At 39.8% G+C, this 15083-nt stretch overlaps 1 protein-coding gene across 1 annotated transcript in view; it reads left to right on the plus strand.

Annotated features, from left to right (window-relative positions):
• Window positions 1-14770, plus strand: part of LOC149447425 (taste receptor type 1 member 2-like) — a 28409-nt gene extending 13639 nt beyond the window's left edge. The window contains exons 2-5 of the mRNA XM_089652530.1: window positions 3448-4203; window positions 5828-6034; window positions 8587-8707; window positions 12979-14770. Of these exons, the coding sequence (XP_089508656.1) occupies window positions 3448-4203; window positions 5828-6034; window positions 8587-8707; window positions 12979-13907 (2013 nt within the window). The 3' untranslated portion in view covers window positions 13908-14770. The remainder of the gene's footprint in view (window positions 1-3447; window positions 4204-5827; window positions 6035-8586; window positions 8708-12978) is intronic.
• The last annotated feature ends 313 nt before the right edge of the window (window positions 14771-15083 follow it).

The raw sequence follows: 15083 nt of genomic DNA on the forward strand, positions 1-15083 counted from the left end.
GAGGAGGTGAGGAGGCAATTTAGCCACCTGTAGGAGAGGAGTTTGGCACAAATCACCAATTTTCTATCACCACACATCGCATGATTATATTTATCACCTGATGGACTGTGTGTTTCATGGATTGTTTATGAATTTAAATATATGTTTTTTGCACTTTTTTTTGGCACTTTAGCACTCTGTTCACTTTGTATAGGATATATTTATACATGGTCACTTTATGTAATGTCTTTTATGTACAAGCATGATTTTTAGACACTAGATTAATTGTATTTAAAGACCACTTGAGGTATAGATGATAGGTAGCTAATTATTTATTTTGTGTCATTTTGGTTGGAAATATTTCAGGGATTTTTATTTATTTAGAGCGCCGCACTATTTATTAGTATGGTTCTGTTTATGATCAATATATTGATCTGTAAAAACACTATACTAGTAATAGCGGTGATCAGCGACCTATAGCGTGATTGTGATAGTGTGTGGGCAATCTAAGGCTAGCTGACTCTGGCTGGGAGGGGAGCTTCCAGATCCTGACGCATTCTGATGTCGTTAGTGGCAGTAATACAGTGATCAGTGAAAAATTCTATATACTGACACTGTTTTAGTACAGCCAGAGCGACGTAATCATGTGTCGCTTTGCCTGTAGCTGCCGTTCCTCCGCAGTACATTACAGACGGGTGGGCGGCAAGTGGTTAAACAATGCTTTTTTTTATCCTACCCAAAATACATTGACCTTGACCTTTGGCCCTGGCCTTTGACTCTGCCTGTGACCTTTGACTCTGACATTGACCCTTACTTAGATCAAACCCTGTAACTATTTTTTCTTTTTTTCCTTTCTTTTACTCACACCTTTGTTTGTTTACATTTTTCTCCTTAATTACATTTCTCTCCATTTAGAGAAGAAAAAAAAACAGTGACAGTAAATAAAAAAGTGTATTGGTGCTGCGCTACTCAGTGTATAAACAATGAACATAAATAATACATAAAACAGAGAATGAATGCATATATGACCCTTATACAAGTGTGAAAACAATATATGCAAAAAACATGAAAAAGTGCAGATAATAACAGATATCAATAGAACTAGTGACTGAAGTGAACATAAGAAAATATGGATAATAAATTGATGTGTTTGATGTGATATTGTGAATCAGTCCCAAAAATTTATAATAATAACAGTCCCAAAAAAACAGGAAAAACACAATGAGTTTTCAAAACACGCCGTGAACATTCAGTGCTGAAAAAACATATATAAATAATCCTCCACCAGCTAGCGTGCGTGCTCACCTTCAAAATGCGACCCCCAAGGAGTCATAAAGCATAAAGAAACCTCAAACGATATCCCAAATAGATGGTCCCCGATAGCAATCAGAGAAAAAGGAGTCTTCTCCGATGGCGCTGACGAACACTCACAGGCATGCTCCAGATATGGCCGCAGACCTCTATCACCTCCAGTACTTCACATGGAAGATTCAAGCAAGAAGACTCCCATAGTGTAATGTGTCAAATATTTTATTGTAAACAACATCCAAATTGACTACTCACATTTAAAATCAGGTCCGCAGACCAAAACAAGCAAAATTAATGCAGCAAACACTGCAGGGAAGGTGTATAGGATTGGGAGTACCAAGATGGCGGCTGCCGTCCATACCGGATATGACATCACCACTCTTCTGTCCAGAAGTAAGATTTGAAAAGTAAGATTTAATTAATATCTCAATGAACAAAAGAACAATTTCCAAAATCTTGAAAATCTGCCCCACCTCCCTCTTCACAGGATTTGACTGACAGCAGGGTGAGCCAATGGCTCCCACCGCTCTCAGCAAAGCCTGTGAGAGCCACTGCAGATGGGCACAGTGCTGGATTGAGATTGGGCTCAGGTAAGTTTAAGGTGGGTGAGAGGGCGGTGTACACACTGAATTTTTTTTTACCTTAATACAGGGAATACATTAAAGTAAAACATGTTTAAACTTTACAACCACTTGAAAAGTCAGGGTTCATCTTCGGCTCAAAGTTGTGAAATACTGTAGGTTACTATTTATATTAATGTTGTCCTTTCTATGTTTAGCTTCCAGATGTCACTATTGTTTTTACTGATTATGGATAGATTTTGAAGAATGCAAGGTCTTTACTATAGTGGAAATGCTGAATTCAGTTGGCTAAAAATTAAGAAATTATCCCACATATGTATTTCTCAATTTTCATTTAACTTGATTAGGAGTACATCCCCACTTTTGTGCCAAAATTGGCTTCTGGATGGGAATGTAGTGGGTTCAGAGGAAGAATGGAGCTTGAATCTGGAGTACTTGTGGCCAGAGTTTTCACAAGAACAGATTCAGGACCATTTAACATTGGGAAACTGACTTCTATAAAATTCCACTAGCATAGCAGCCAGCAGTTAGTAGTTGAATGACGACATGAACTGAGTCACCTAAGTGAGTTAAAACAGTACCTGGCAATATTGGGCATAATTCACTCCTCTGGGTGTGTTGGAGTGCTTGTTATCCGCTGTGTGCTGTGTTAATTGTCGTATACCTATACACTGCTATTGTGCCTTATAGTGATATATAGTTGTCAAGAGGAACTACAACCCGTAGCAGAGAACCAGCCAATCGATTCGCCCTAAAGTTTCAAAAAGTAGTAATGTATGGCGCTCTTTAAAAGCTCCTTTCAAAATGAAAAAATAATAGCTATATTCTGCTTTATCATCAGATCTGTAGACGTCTAGCAAGGCAGAGGCAGGAAGATGTTTTAAAGTGCCTTGTAAGTGATTACGGAATTTGTAAGAGATGGATTGTGGAGTAAGGGGTTAAAGTTGAAATATGTCTGGTGACTCCCTCCACATAAACAATACCCTCTCTAGCACACCACAGCCATATAAAAAAATAAAGTTTCATGGAGCAACTATTCACTAAAATCCTGGTCAAATGATATAGCAGGTCCATTTCTCTTTAGGGCTGAAAGTGGGAGTGCCCTCCTTTAGGTGTCCACAACTTTGTCTAGCTGCCTGCCTATTAGCATCAGTACCTGTGATTGGTCCTGAAGACTTCTCTGGTGGTGTGGAGATGTCATGATGAGCAATTGGAAAATGCCCAGACTTCAGCAGTGGATCTCTGGTAGTCCCTGAAGAGTTAGCATATGTGTACATGGACACAGGCTGTTATAGAGCTGAGTTTAGGAGCTTTGGCAAAAAAATGCCAAAAGCTAACAAAATCAAGTTTAGGAGCTGCCAGTGTACATGCCTTAGGTCGTGTAAGCCTAAGACTGCCTTAGGTCATGTAGCAGCAGACTTGAATGAGTAGAAAACCTCATTAGAGGGATTTTTTTTTTATTGGATCAGATGGGAAATGGGTCGGAAAGTTGGGATTAAGGGCAGAAAAACATTTGCCTGGAGAGGGGCTTTTAAAGAAGGTCTTTCCTATAATTATGTTTGTCCTTTTATGTTTACAGATCAATGTTTTTGCCACCAGTAAAAGGATGAGTTCACTGAGTCTGCCAGCCTGTTTTCAGACGATTCCTAGCAGTAGGGTGCAACAACAAGCATTTGTAGACATCCTAAGTTATTTTAATTGGACTTGGATAGCGGTCTTGGGAAGTTTTGATGACTATGGTTTGCATGGAGTCCAGCAGTTTGTAGAAGCCACCTCAGATCTACATATTTGTCTTGCCTATAAAGACTTCATACCCATTAAAGTATCTGATCAGGAAGCAAAGTGGAAAAGTGCAATACACCAGATTGCTAACAATATCATCTTCACCAAAGTTAATGTGATCTTGATATTTTCGCTGGACATCATTCTTGTTGACTTTTTTAATGAACTGGTGAATATGAACTTTCCTTCAAAAATCTGGCTTGCGACTGAAACATGGTCATTGTCTACAGATATATATGACTTACCGAATATTAACACATTAGGGGTGATATTTGGTATTGCCCTAAAATATGTTAAGATCCCAGGCTTTGATGAATATCTTATGAATGTTCATGATCAAAACAGAAACAGTTCTGGAATGTCAAGGCTTGAAGAAAACTGCAACCAGAAATGTGATGGTTGCCACACCACGCTAAGCAGCCTTCTGGGCTATTCAGAACAAAGAAGCAGCTTTAGCATCTATGCTGCAGTTTATGCTGTGGCTAATGCATTACATGATGTGCTTGGCTGTAATAAAACCTACTGTGACAAAAAGGAAGTCTACCCATGGCAGGTAGGTGGTGTTGCTTTTGCATATTTATGTGTGAACACAAATTGTAGATATCTCACTGAAAAATAAAAGTGCTCATAAAATATGAAATCACACCTCCTGTGTCTGAAATATCCATAACAAGAGGCTTGCAAGCAGAGGCGGACTGACAACTCATGGGGTCCCCGGGCAATAGGGGATCATGGGGCCCCTGTGTCCTTGCCCAAACTCAAAAAAGCCTATGAAAAAGGTACCAGGGACATCTCATGGGGCCCCCTACTGACCCAGGGCCCTCGGACAGTGCCCGAGTTTCCAAATGGTCAGTCCACCCCTGCTTGCAAGCATGCAAGCCCCCAGCGATATGCATGTCAATCCAGAACTTCACATCAGGTAAACCTTCAAATAAGGCTTCACCATTATTTCAATGCCCAGGAGGAGGGGCAGGTTTTTGAGCTTCTATTATTGATTCCTACTTCCTGTCCAAGTAAGAGGTAAAGGGGACCTTTGCACTTGTGAACTGTTCATTATGATATGAGATGGAAATAAAACAACCAACCCTTTACCTTTTTTAAAAGCTACTCCTGTCTTGAAAAACTTGTCTGATGCTGAAGGTCAAACGGGTTGGTTTACCATATTGTAGAAGGAAGGACACAGAGATTCCTAGAGATATGTGCACAAAATCATAAGCTCTTCTACCCCTATAGGATATGATTGCCATATGCAGCGCTTAAATCTCTCACATTTCTTGCTTTTATTTGCCACTTTCCATTACAGTTATAGAGTGCCAGACTGGAACTGATGACTATAGGCCCCACAGTTAAGGGACCCACCAAAAACCTGTAAAGTGAGGAACTTGGGCTGTGAGTCTGTAAAGGATCTCATATTGCTGCTGTAGATTCCTCTAATTGAATTGAAGAACTGGATATCAATTTCTATTTCATTATTTCAATATGATCCTAAAGCATAACTGCACATGTAATGCACATAGGTAATCTCTAGACAAATAATATAACATTTAAAATCATGTACCATGTTTAAACTGTTTTATCTGCCAAAGGAGTAATAATTCTGTTCAGTCAACCTTGAGATTTAGATACCCAAGATACACTACATAACCTGATTACTGGACTTACACTGAAGTTATGCAGTACAGCCTGGGCCAGGACATCCCCTCGCCTTGTTGCATGGACAATGAAGTAGCACCAGCAGGCTGACAAGTTAACAGTCGGTTTATCCTGCTTCTCCTCCTGCCAGCAAGCTGCCAGTATTGTCACCTAGTGCTGGCCTTTTTGGTCCCAGTCTCCTGTGAAGCAGAGCACATCTGCATGTTCCTCTCTACTTTCCCACATCCCTGCAGCCTGTTGAAAAAAGTAAATGGCTTTCCTTACCCTTGGATCCTATATCAGTGTGTTCCTTACAAAGATGCCAGGTCCTGCTAGGGTGATCCTTGCTCTGGGCTCACTTATGTCTTAGTTTCCAGAATTCTGCAAAAGCACAACGATGTATATGAAGACACATATGAGAAAAGATGTCATGGTGCTCACGACAATGGCATTATCAAGTTACATCCTTTCATGTCATCACTTGAATTGGGCCTGTTGGGATGTAAGCAAGTCAAACCAATGTACCTCTCTTTTCTTCTATTCAGGTCACACAGGCGCTCAATCATGTGAACTTTCCACTACTGAACAATGAAATAAGCTTCAACATGCATGGTGATTCTCCAACAGGATATGACATTGTCTTCTGGAACTGGTTTGGTGAAATTCCATTTATGAATGTTGGGTCCTATACCAGCTTTGGAAAACTTGATATCAGTCTCAGAAATATTATCTGGCAAACCTCAAACAATGTGGTTAGTTATGATTTGGGGAGGGGTGTTATTAAGTAGGCAAAATACATTGAAAGATCCAGCTAAAACAAAAATGGAGCAACTTGCATTGATGAAATGACCTCAGCTAAGGAGAATAAATGTAAGGTGATTATGAGCTTCTGACAGACATCTTTTTAGAGGCTAGCATTGTATCCCCTTAAACTGGTTGTACAAATTAATTAACAAAATAATAACCACATTTTTCATCAAACTTTGTGCATTAGCCAGTCTGTACTCGTGCAGCAGCCCACAATATCTTGTAGATGTACAGGTGAAACTGGAAAAATTAGAATATCGTGCAAAAGTTCATTTATTTCAGTAATGCAACTTAAACGGTGAAACTAATATATGAGATAGACTCATTACATGCAAAGCAAGATAGTTCAAGCCGTGATTTGTCATAATTGTGATGATTATGGCTTAAAGCTCATGAAAACCCCAAATCCACAATCTCAGAAAATTAGAATATTACATGCAATCAATAAAACAAGGATTGTGCATAGAACAATATTGTACCTCTGAAAAGTATAAGCATGCATATGTACTCAGTACTAGGTTTGGGCCCCTTTTGCAGCAATTACTGTCTCAATGCAGCGTGGCATGGAAGCTATCAGCCTGTGGCACTGCTGAGGTGTTATGGAAGACCAGGATGCTTCAATAGTGGCCTTCAGCTCTTCTGCATTGTTCGGTCTCATGCCTCTCATCTTTCTCTTGGCAATGCCCCATAGATTCTCTATGGGGTTCAGGTCAGGCGAGTTTGCTAGCCAATCAAGCACAGTAATCCCACGGTCATTGAACCAGGTTTTGGTGCCTTTGGCAGTGTGGGCAGGTGTCAAGTCCTGCTGGAAAATGAAGTCAGCATCCCCATAAAGCTCGTCTGCGGAAGGAAGCATGAAGTGCTCCAAAATCTCCTGGTAGATGGCTGCATTGACCCTGGACTTAATGAAGCACAGTGGACCAACACCAGCAGATGACATGGCTCCCCAAATCAACACAGACTGTGGAAACTTCACACTGGACTTTAAGCATCTTGCAGTGTGTGCCTCTCCATTCTTCCTCCATACTCTGGGTCCTTGGTTTCCAAATGAGATGCAAAAGTTGCTCTCATCAGAAAAGAGGACTTTGGACCACTGAGTAACAGACCAGGTCTGTTTTTCTTTAGCCCAGGTAAGACGCTTCTGACGTTGTTTGTTGTTCAGGAGTAGCTTGACAAGAGGAATACGACATTTGAAGCCCATGTACAGGATCCGTCTGTGTGTGGTGGCCCTTGATGTACTGACTCCAGCCTCAGTCCACTCCTTGTGAAAGTCCCCAACACTTTTGAATGGCCTTTTCCTGACAATCTTCTCCAGGCTGTGGTCATCCCTGCTGCTTGTGCACTTTGGGAACATCCAACTTGTTTTGCAATTACCTTTTGAGGCTTTCCCTCCTTATGGAGGGTGTCAATGATGGTTTTCTGCACAACTGTTCGGTCAGCAGTCTTTCATATGATTGTGATTCCTACTGAACCAGACTGAGAGTCCATTTAAAGGCTCAGAAACCCTTTGCAGTTGTTATTTGGGGTTTTCATGAGCTGTAAGCCATAATCATCACAATTATGACAAATCACGGCTTGAACTATCTTGCTTTGCATGTAATGAGTCTATCTCATATATTAGTTTTACCGTTTAAGTTGCATTACTGAAATAAATGAACGTTTGCACGATATTCAAATTTTTCGAGTTTCACCTGTACATGGAAGCTTTGAAATTTTGGCTCATGAGCATTAAATCAATGGGGTCAAAAGGTGGCCTCCCACAAAACAGCCATGCCAATCGTTTCACAATATGGTATCTCAGTGAAATGTTATGGGCAACTGTGGAATATTTAAATAGCACAGTGGTATATACAAGCAGCCCAGTGTCAATTTACAGGCAATTGTATCACATATAGGCAGATCAGTATCATAACCCAGTGGTGTAAAGTAGGAGATCTGTGCCATATAATGGTACATTAGTGGCATATATACTAGTAGATCACTGGCATGTACAAGTAAAATAGTGATATACTGCTTGGGTTCAGCTTTTTCCCCTTTTCTTCTTTAATTAATTGCTATAGGTTACTGCCCTGCATTGATCTTTCTACTGTGTTATTAAATTAAGGCTAAAGCTGGCCATGCACGTATAGATTTTAGTTTGAGAATTTTCTTTTTCAAGAATATTCGTTTGATTTTTTAATTGTTAGTGGGGTCAAATTGATGTTCATTTTTAACAGCAGTAATGGGAAAATTTGAAGTAACATGAAGGAAAACCTTTCTTGATCAAACAAATTTTCGGCCAGTGTATGTAGTTACCATTCAGAAATTACATTCATTTTAAACTCAAATGTTAAAAGCAAAAGATAATTTTACAATGACATTCGTTCATTCACCGAATGTTCAAAAAATTTTCGTACGACTTTTCGTGTTAATATTCTCGCTCGAAAATCTACACGTGAATGGCCAGCTTAAGGTCTGATGTATAACTATCTTGATAAAACTGTATTTATTTTAATAGGTGCCATCATCATTGTGTTCTTCTGAATGCTTACCAGGGCAGGAAAAACAGCCAAAAGGACATTATAAATGTTGTTTTTCCTGCATCAGCTGTGCAGCTGGGACTTACCTCCATTCAAATGGTTTGTAGATCGTAACATATACAATGTTTATATATAGCCTCATAAAAATTAGTACATTTAAGTTGGAAAAGACAGTAGACTTGAGAGAGCAGTCATGTGCAAGATCTGACTGTCCTCTGGATTTCCCATATAATATAAAAACAGAGAAAGGCATTGCTTGTTGTGGACGATTTTTGCAAATGTTCAGCTTTAGATGTTAGGAGGCATGCACCACCTCTGTCTCTTCGTTCTTCTCCTTAGTGCCCCACTCCACCTTTGTAAACGCTGCTTTAAATGGTATACCTTTTTTTGACTGGCCTTGTTAACGGTGTACTCCCTTCCGCTGTGGCACTTCACCTTTTCTTCTTCTGTCTGTTCCTTCTGTCCCTATTGTCTCAACATTTCTGCCATGACCATTCTTCCACTGGTGCTTTTTCTTTTACCAAATTTCTGCTTTGTTCATGTTCTCTGATCTGTCCTCTAGCACCTTTTTTCTGCGCCCACTTTGCTCTTTGTCCTTAGTGTTTTCCTATGTGTCCCTATTCTATACCCTGCTCATTCCACCCAAAGTTCTTGGTACCTTCAGTTCAACCCTCAGCTTTCCTACCCTATCCCTCTCAACTACAGTAGAAAATGGGTGTACAAGGAGGAAAGAACCTCCTTTATGCTCACTCAGCCCTTATTTGAGCAAACAGACAACTTCAGACCTCCACTCCCGAGAGAGCTGCCTTAGGATAATCATTCATGCTACACTGCTAAAAGCGGTATTAAACCAAAAAACAAAAATGTATTAGATTGCAGCTTACCATTTCTGAGATGTGATTGCTACATTACAGTAGTTTTCTGTTTTTAGGAATTTTTTCCTTTAGTTTCACCTGGTGATCTGGTTAGTAAGACTGTTGTTTGTCAATTTCCTTAAGGACATCAAGCTGTCCAGATAAAGAAACAGATAGCGAATTGAGACAAATCTTTTAACACTGACAGGGGTGGTTACAATGGACGGCTTTTATTCATTTATGTAAAACCTTTATCCCAAAAGAAATAAAACTGTTGCTGTAACTGATTATAAAGTGTTGGCTGGAGTTCAGTTTTTATTTGTTAGTCAAGTCCATTTAGATATGCTAGTCTAATGGCGGCCATAGACGGTTCGAAAATTGGCCGATTTTTCGGCCGAAAAAAAAAAATTGGCCAATTTTCGCACTGTTAGTGGGTTAATTGGTCGGCCGTTTTTCGGGTTTGTTTGCACAGTTTTTTTATCGGTCATGTTGGAAAATTTGCGGTCGATTAAGACGATCGGCCAATTTTCCTGGCAATGATGGGCAAATCGGTCTATCGTTTTACTGATAAAAAATCCGCACATGAGCCGTGACCTGCAAGGGACAGAAGTTATGGGGTGAACTTTATGATTTAGTCGGCCGATTTTTTTTATCGTTGGTGGTAACGTCAGTCGAACGAACAACCATTTTTTTTTTTCCTGAAAAATCGGTCGATGTTTGACCCGTCTATGTCCTGCATAACACTATCCCTTCCCCAGACTAGCAATGCTCCTGTCCAAAGGTGTCTTCTTTGCCCCTCTATAAGCCAGGAAATGTGTTTCTGGCCAGATCACCTGGTGAAAATAAAGGAAAAAAGCCAAAAAAAAAGCGAATGTAGCAACCACAGTACAGGATTGGTAAGTTGCAATATATGTTTTTTTTGTGTTTGGATTTAATACTGCTTTAAGACTTTAATAAGAACACCTACTGATTTAACCATTTCCCGTCTGGCCCATGTACATAAACATCCGGACGGGAGCAGTGCAGGAGCGGGTTGCCATTTATAAACGGCGCCCGAATTCACAGCCTGTGCGCGCTCCCTGCGATCCAGTGTCCGCTGTGTCCTCCAGACAAAGCGGAACACCGATCACTGTACGGGACCTCTGTATGAGGTCCCGATTCATGTGATCACTGATTGGCTTGTGAAATCTGTGAATGATCACAGAGGTCACATGGCAAGAATGCAGCCAGTGAGAAGGAGAAATGATTGCTTTTATAGGCTATATGGGTGTAAAAGCAATCAGTGTAAAAAAAGAAAAAACAAATCTTCATCACCCCCACAAGTAGTACAGTATCACTATGGTGACACTGTACTGCTAGGGTGACAGCATGTTAAAAAAAAAAAAAATATATAAAATAAAAGTGTAAAAAAAAGTTTGAAAAATTATAATTTTTGGTTATAAGCTAATTTGGGTTATTTTTTATTTCCTAAAAAGATAACTGAATAAATGTTGGCCAAGATTTATGAAGAAATATTATTTATTTGCAAAATTTTATAAGAAAAACACTTTTTTTCCAACTTTTTGGACTTTTTCATTTATATAGCAAAAAAAAAAAATCCCAGTGGTGAATAAATACCACCAACATAAAGTTTTATCTGTCTCAAAAAAATGCTAAAAAAAATGCATATGGGTACAGTGTTGCATGACCGCGCAATAGTCATTCAAAGTGTGAGAACACTGAAAGCTGAAAATTGGCCTGGACAGGAAGGGGGTGAAAGTGTTTGGACATGAAGTGGTTAAGAGATCCAGTGCCTCACCCCTTTTGTCCACTCTGCCTCTCAACTGTCACTACTGTCTCCTTAAACCACATATCTGAAAATGCTGACTCATCCAACTCAGACTTTTAGAGCATGAGGTTACTGCAGACACAGAGGAGACGTCCTTTATGGGAGGGCCATTCCACAGCTTCTGAACATGTCACCTGGAAATTCAAAAATGAGCATGCCCCTGTATTGATGACCCATAACTGAGCCCACATAAGAATGAATGAACTGAGAACTACACCTTGCCTTTAGAGAATGACCACCACCGAATGCAACCAACTCACATTACAGTCTGAAACAATATGGTGCAACCTTTTTCACCCTCCAATTAGTGACTTATATTACAGGCACACCTAATGATGATCAAAAAGCATCCCAAATGACAAACCACACAACAACCAATACTTCAGGACCGATGGCAATTCATATAACCCCAAAATGTCCTGCAGCATGTACACTGCTGTGAAAAATGACCAAACATATTTAAGTTTCCCCTAAAACCAGGACTGGCCAATTTCCACAGGGAGCAGGGATATGGCCAGGCCATTATTCTGTATAACTGAGGGTAGAGTATAATCAATGCTGCTCAATTTGCTAGCTATTATGAAAATTCAGAGGCTGTCCTGCATCACTCGAACCAGTAAAAGGAAGCTGGACACCTGATCTCATGTCTGTTTTCACCTACTGTTTATATGAAGATGAATGAGGAGGGAGAGTAGTGTAGGTGGGGCCTATGTTAGGTACTTTAGATTGGGAGTAGACAGCCATACACTTTGTGTAATGCTCGGTATCCTTCATAGGAGTCCTGGATATAGTGCAGTACAAACAAGCAAGTAGTCTTTGTCAAAGGTATTTAGATATTTTCAGTGTATGCACTGTGGTGTAAAATGGTACAGTATTGTATTCACCAATACCAGTGAGGGCTTTGACTGACTGGGGTGGTGTTCCTTAAGAAGTTGTATTTGGAACCAGACAGCGTCTCACACTAGCTCCTTGCTTCTGTTTCAGCCACTGGTGCCCAAGGAGCCTGCTCTAAGCTGTCCCTTCTCTCGAGAAACCTTTCCCTATGCTTTGTACTCTCCCTCAAAGGTGGGTTCCTCTCACTGACCATTGAATGGACAGAAGCACATCAAAGTTATGTGGGCTCCCTTATTTAAAAGGTTCCCTCAACCAAAACGGTCTTTCATAAATTCAATGTACAAACAAACCACTTCTCTATGGGGCACTGTATGGACTCTCTAAGGGTCTATTTCCTTTATGAGATTCTCCTTTCCATGTAATAATGACAGCACCATCTACAGGTGAGAAGACTAACGGCACCTGCCTACAGCAGGACAGATTTGTAAATTCAGATTGGTAGCAACTCACAAACATGTCCTTATGAAGTGAAGTGTTCTGACAGTGGTGTTGTCCCATATGATACGTGATAATGCTATGTTGCTACAGAGCTGGAAAAAATATATAATTTTTACACCTTATTAAAAACATGGTGTTAGTGTTAGGGTCAAAAGAAGATCCTCTGGCGGGCTCAGTGGCATGTCATAAACTGATGGGAAGAGCCTTGTTTGGAACCCTAGAAATCAGAATCAGAGTGAATTAATTATAGTTTATAATCAGTGTGGATTCATCACACAAAATACCCAATATAAAGAAGTATAATATAAAAACAATTCCGTGAGCAATTATGACATCTTCATCATATTTTTTTACAGGTACCTGTGTGCCCTGTAGAAAAGACCAATGGTCCACAGAAATGAGCACCGTGTGCCTGAACAAAACCAAAATCTTTATGACTTGGAGTAACGTTCTGACCATAAGTTTGTTTACTATAACAATTTTGGGAATGCTGCTTAACATTGTGATTATGGGGACCTTTTTTGTTAACTTATCAAGCCCAGTGGTCAAAGCTGCAGGAGGAAGAATGTGTTTCCTCATGCTCTCATCCCTGACAGTCTCATATCTCAGCATCCTGGCTTACTTGGGTGAGCCTGGGACGGTGAAATGTATCTTGAGACTACCCATATACAGTATTGCTCTCACTGTCAGTTTCTCCTATATCTCCATACGTTCCTTTCAGATAGTCTGTATATTTAAGATGGCTTCTAAGCTTCCAGCGACCTTTGACTACTGGGTAAAACAGAATGGACAGTACATCTGCTTGGGCTTCCTTTGTGGTGTTCAGGTTTTTACATCTATTATCTGGATCGTCACCAACCCACCTACTACTACCACCATAGAGCTGAGTTCTGACCAAATTCTGTTGGAATGCAGTCAGTTTGGCTCTGTGTACAATATCTTTCAGTACAGCTACAATGCTATTCTAAGTCTTCTATGCTTTACCTTTTCTTACATGGGCAAAGAGCTACCTAAAAACTACAGTGAAGCCAAATGTATCACAGTTGCCATGTTGATTTTTTTTGTGGTCTGTATCTCTTTCTTCACTGCCCAGCTAATTGACGTTGGAGAGTATATCACTGCAATTAATGCAGGCCTGGCTTGGCTCAGTCTGATGGGAATTAAAGGTGGGTATTTCTTCCCAAAATGTTACATCATTTTTTGCCGTCCACAATTTAACACCACTAAGTACTTCCAAACAACCATCCAGTCTTACACGAAAAGAGGGAGTTGTAGCACCAAATAACCCCAAGTCTTCCAGACTAGATGGGATATGCTCCACCTCATCAGGGACCACCAAAGCATTTTAAAAGGGGGTTTGTGTACGATCTGTATTATTGACAAAATATGCATTTTCTTCTAATGAAAAGAATAAAACTATAGGGAATCCAGCTAGAAGTGGAGATTTGTATATGTGAATTAGATGTGGAAAGAGTACCTTTGGGATCAAGGATCTTTGTGGGTAAAATTTGATCCAGGAGTATTTAAATAATGACCACCAAGATCTTTAAGGTTGTCAGCAGATATTAAAATCACCAAGCGTGCAAAACATTTATAGTATGTATATATGAAAAAAATGTATTTTAAAATGAATTTAGTAAAGTACCTACATTTGTCTTTATTCTACCTGTCTTAAATCCCCTATGCATCAGGACTGGGAGAATTGGGGCCAAAACTAGCTGCCAATCATGTTCTGCTTTAGTGATCTCGATCTATCACTTGGAGCTTGCAGACAGGAGAAGCAAGCAGAATTTTGACTGATCAAAATGCTGCTGCTCCTAAATTGTCCAGTCGGCAGGCTGATGGTCCTTGACCAGGCTGCATCTCTTAACTGCAATGTGGAAAACTGAGGTTAGAGATCTGGCTATACCATCTGCAGGGGTGCCATGATCACAGGGTGGCTGAACAGAATTACAGTATTTAAAGTGACCTAACTCACTAAACCTCCCCTCTATCAGAGGATGAGATTTATCAAGACACCAACAGAAACAGGCACCTGCAAACATAGCCACCTGTCATTTAGCAAAGGATTTGTAATGGTTTTTCATGTGTTTCCATCAAAAAACTGTACTGCATTAATAAACGAATAAAGCATTCATAGAAATTAAACACTTACAAATATATATTCCTACTGTGTATTTAGCTGCTTTCCAGAATTTCAGTTTTCAACAAATGACAAAAAAAAAAATCAAGTGGACTAATCTCAAGAGGGAAGCATACTAATGATACAGAGTATGGATATTTTGTTTTGTGTGAAAACACTACACTCAGATTCCATGTTTTACATGGAATTAGGAAAATACAGGAAAATGAGAATCAGTGAAGCATGCAAAATAGGACTGTTTACATAAGCATGTGTACATTATTAAAATGAGCTTAAATCTCTTGTTTACTCTGCAAAACAACACTACAGCAGTTGTTC

Source organism: Staurois parvus, unplaced genomic scaffold (assembly GCF_062004578.1).
Source record: "Staurois parvus isolate SC_StPar_1 unplaced genomic scaffold, SC_StPar_1.0 ptg000686l, whole genome shotgun sequence".
In the NCBI taxonomy this organism is placed as follows: domain Eukaryota; kingdom Metazoa; phylum Chordata; class Amphibia; order Anura; family Ranidae; genus Staurois; species Staurois parvus.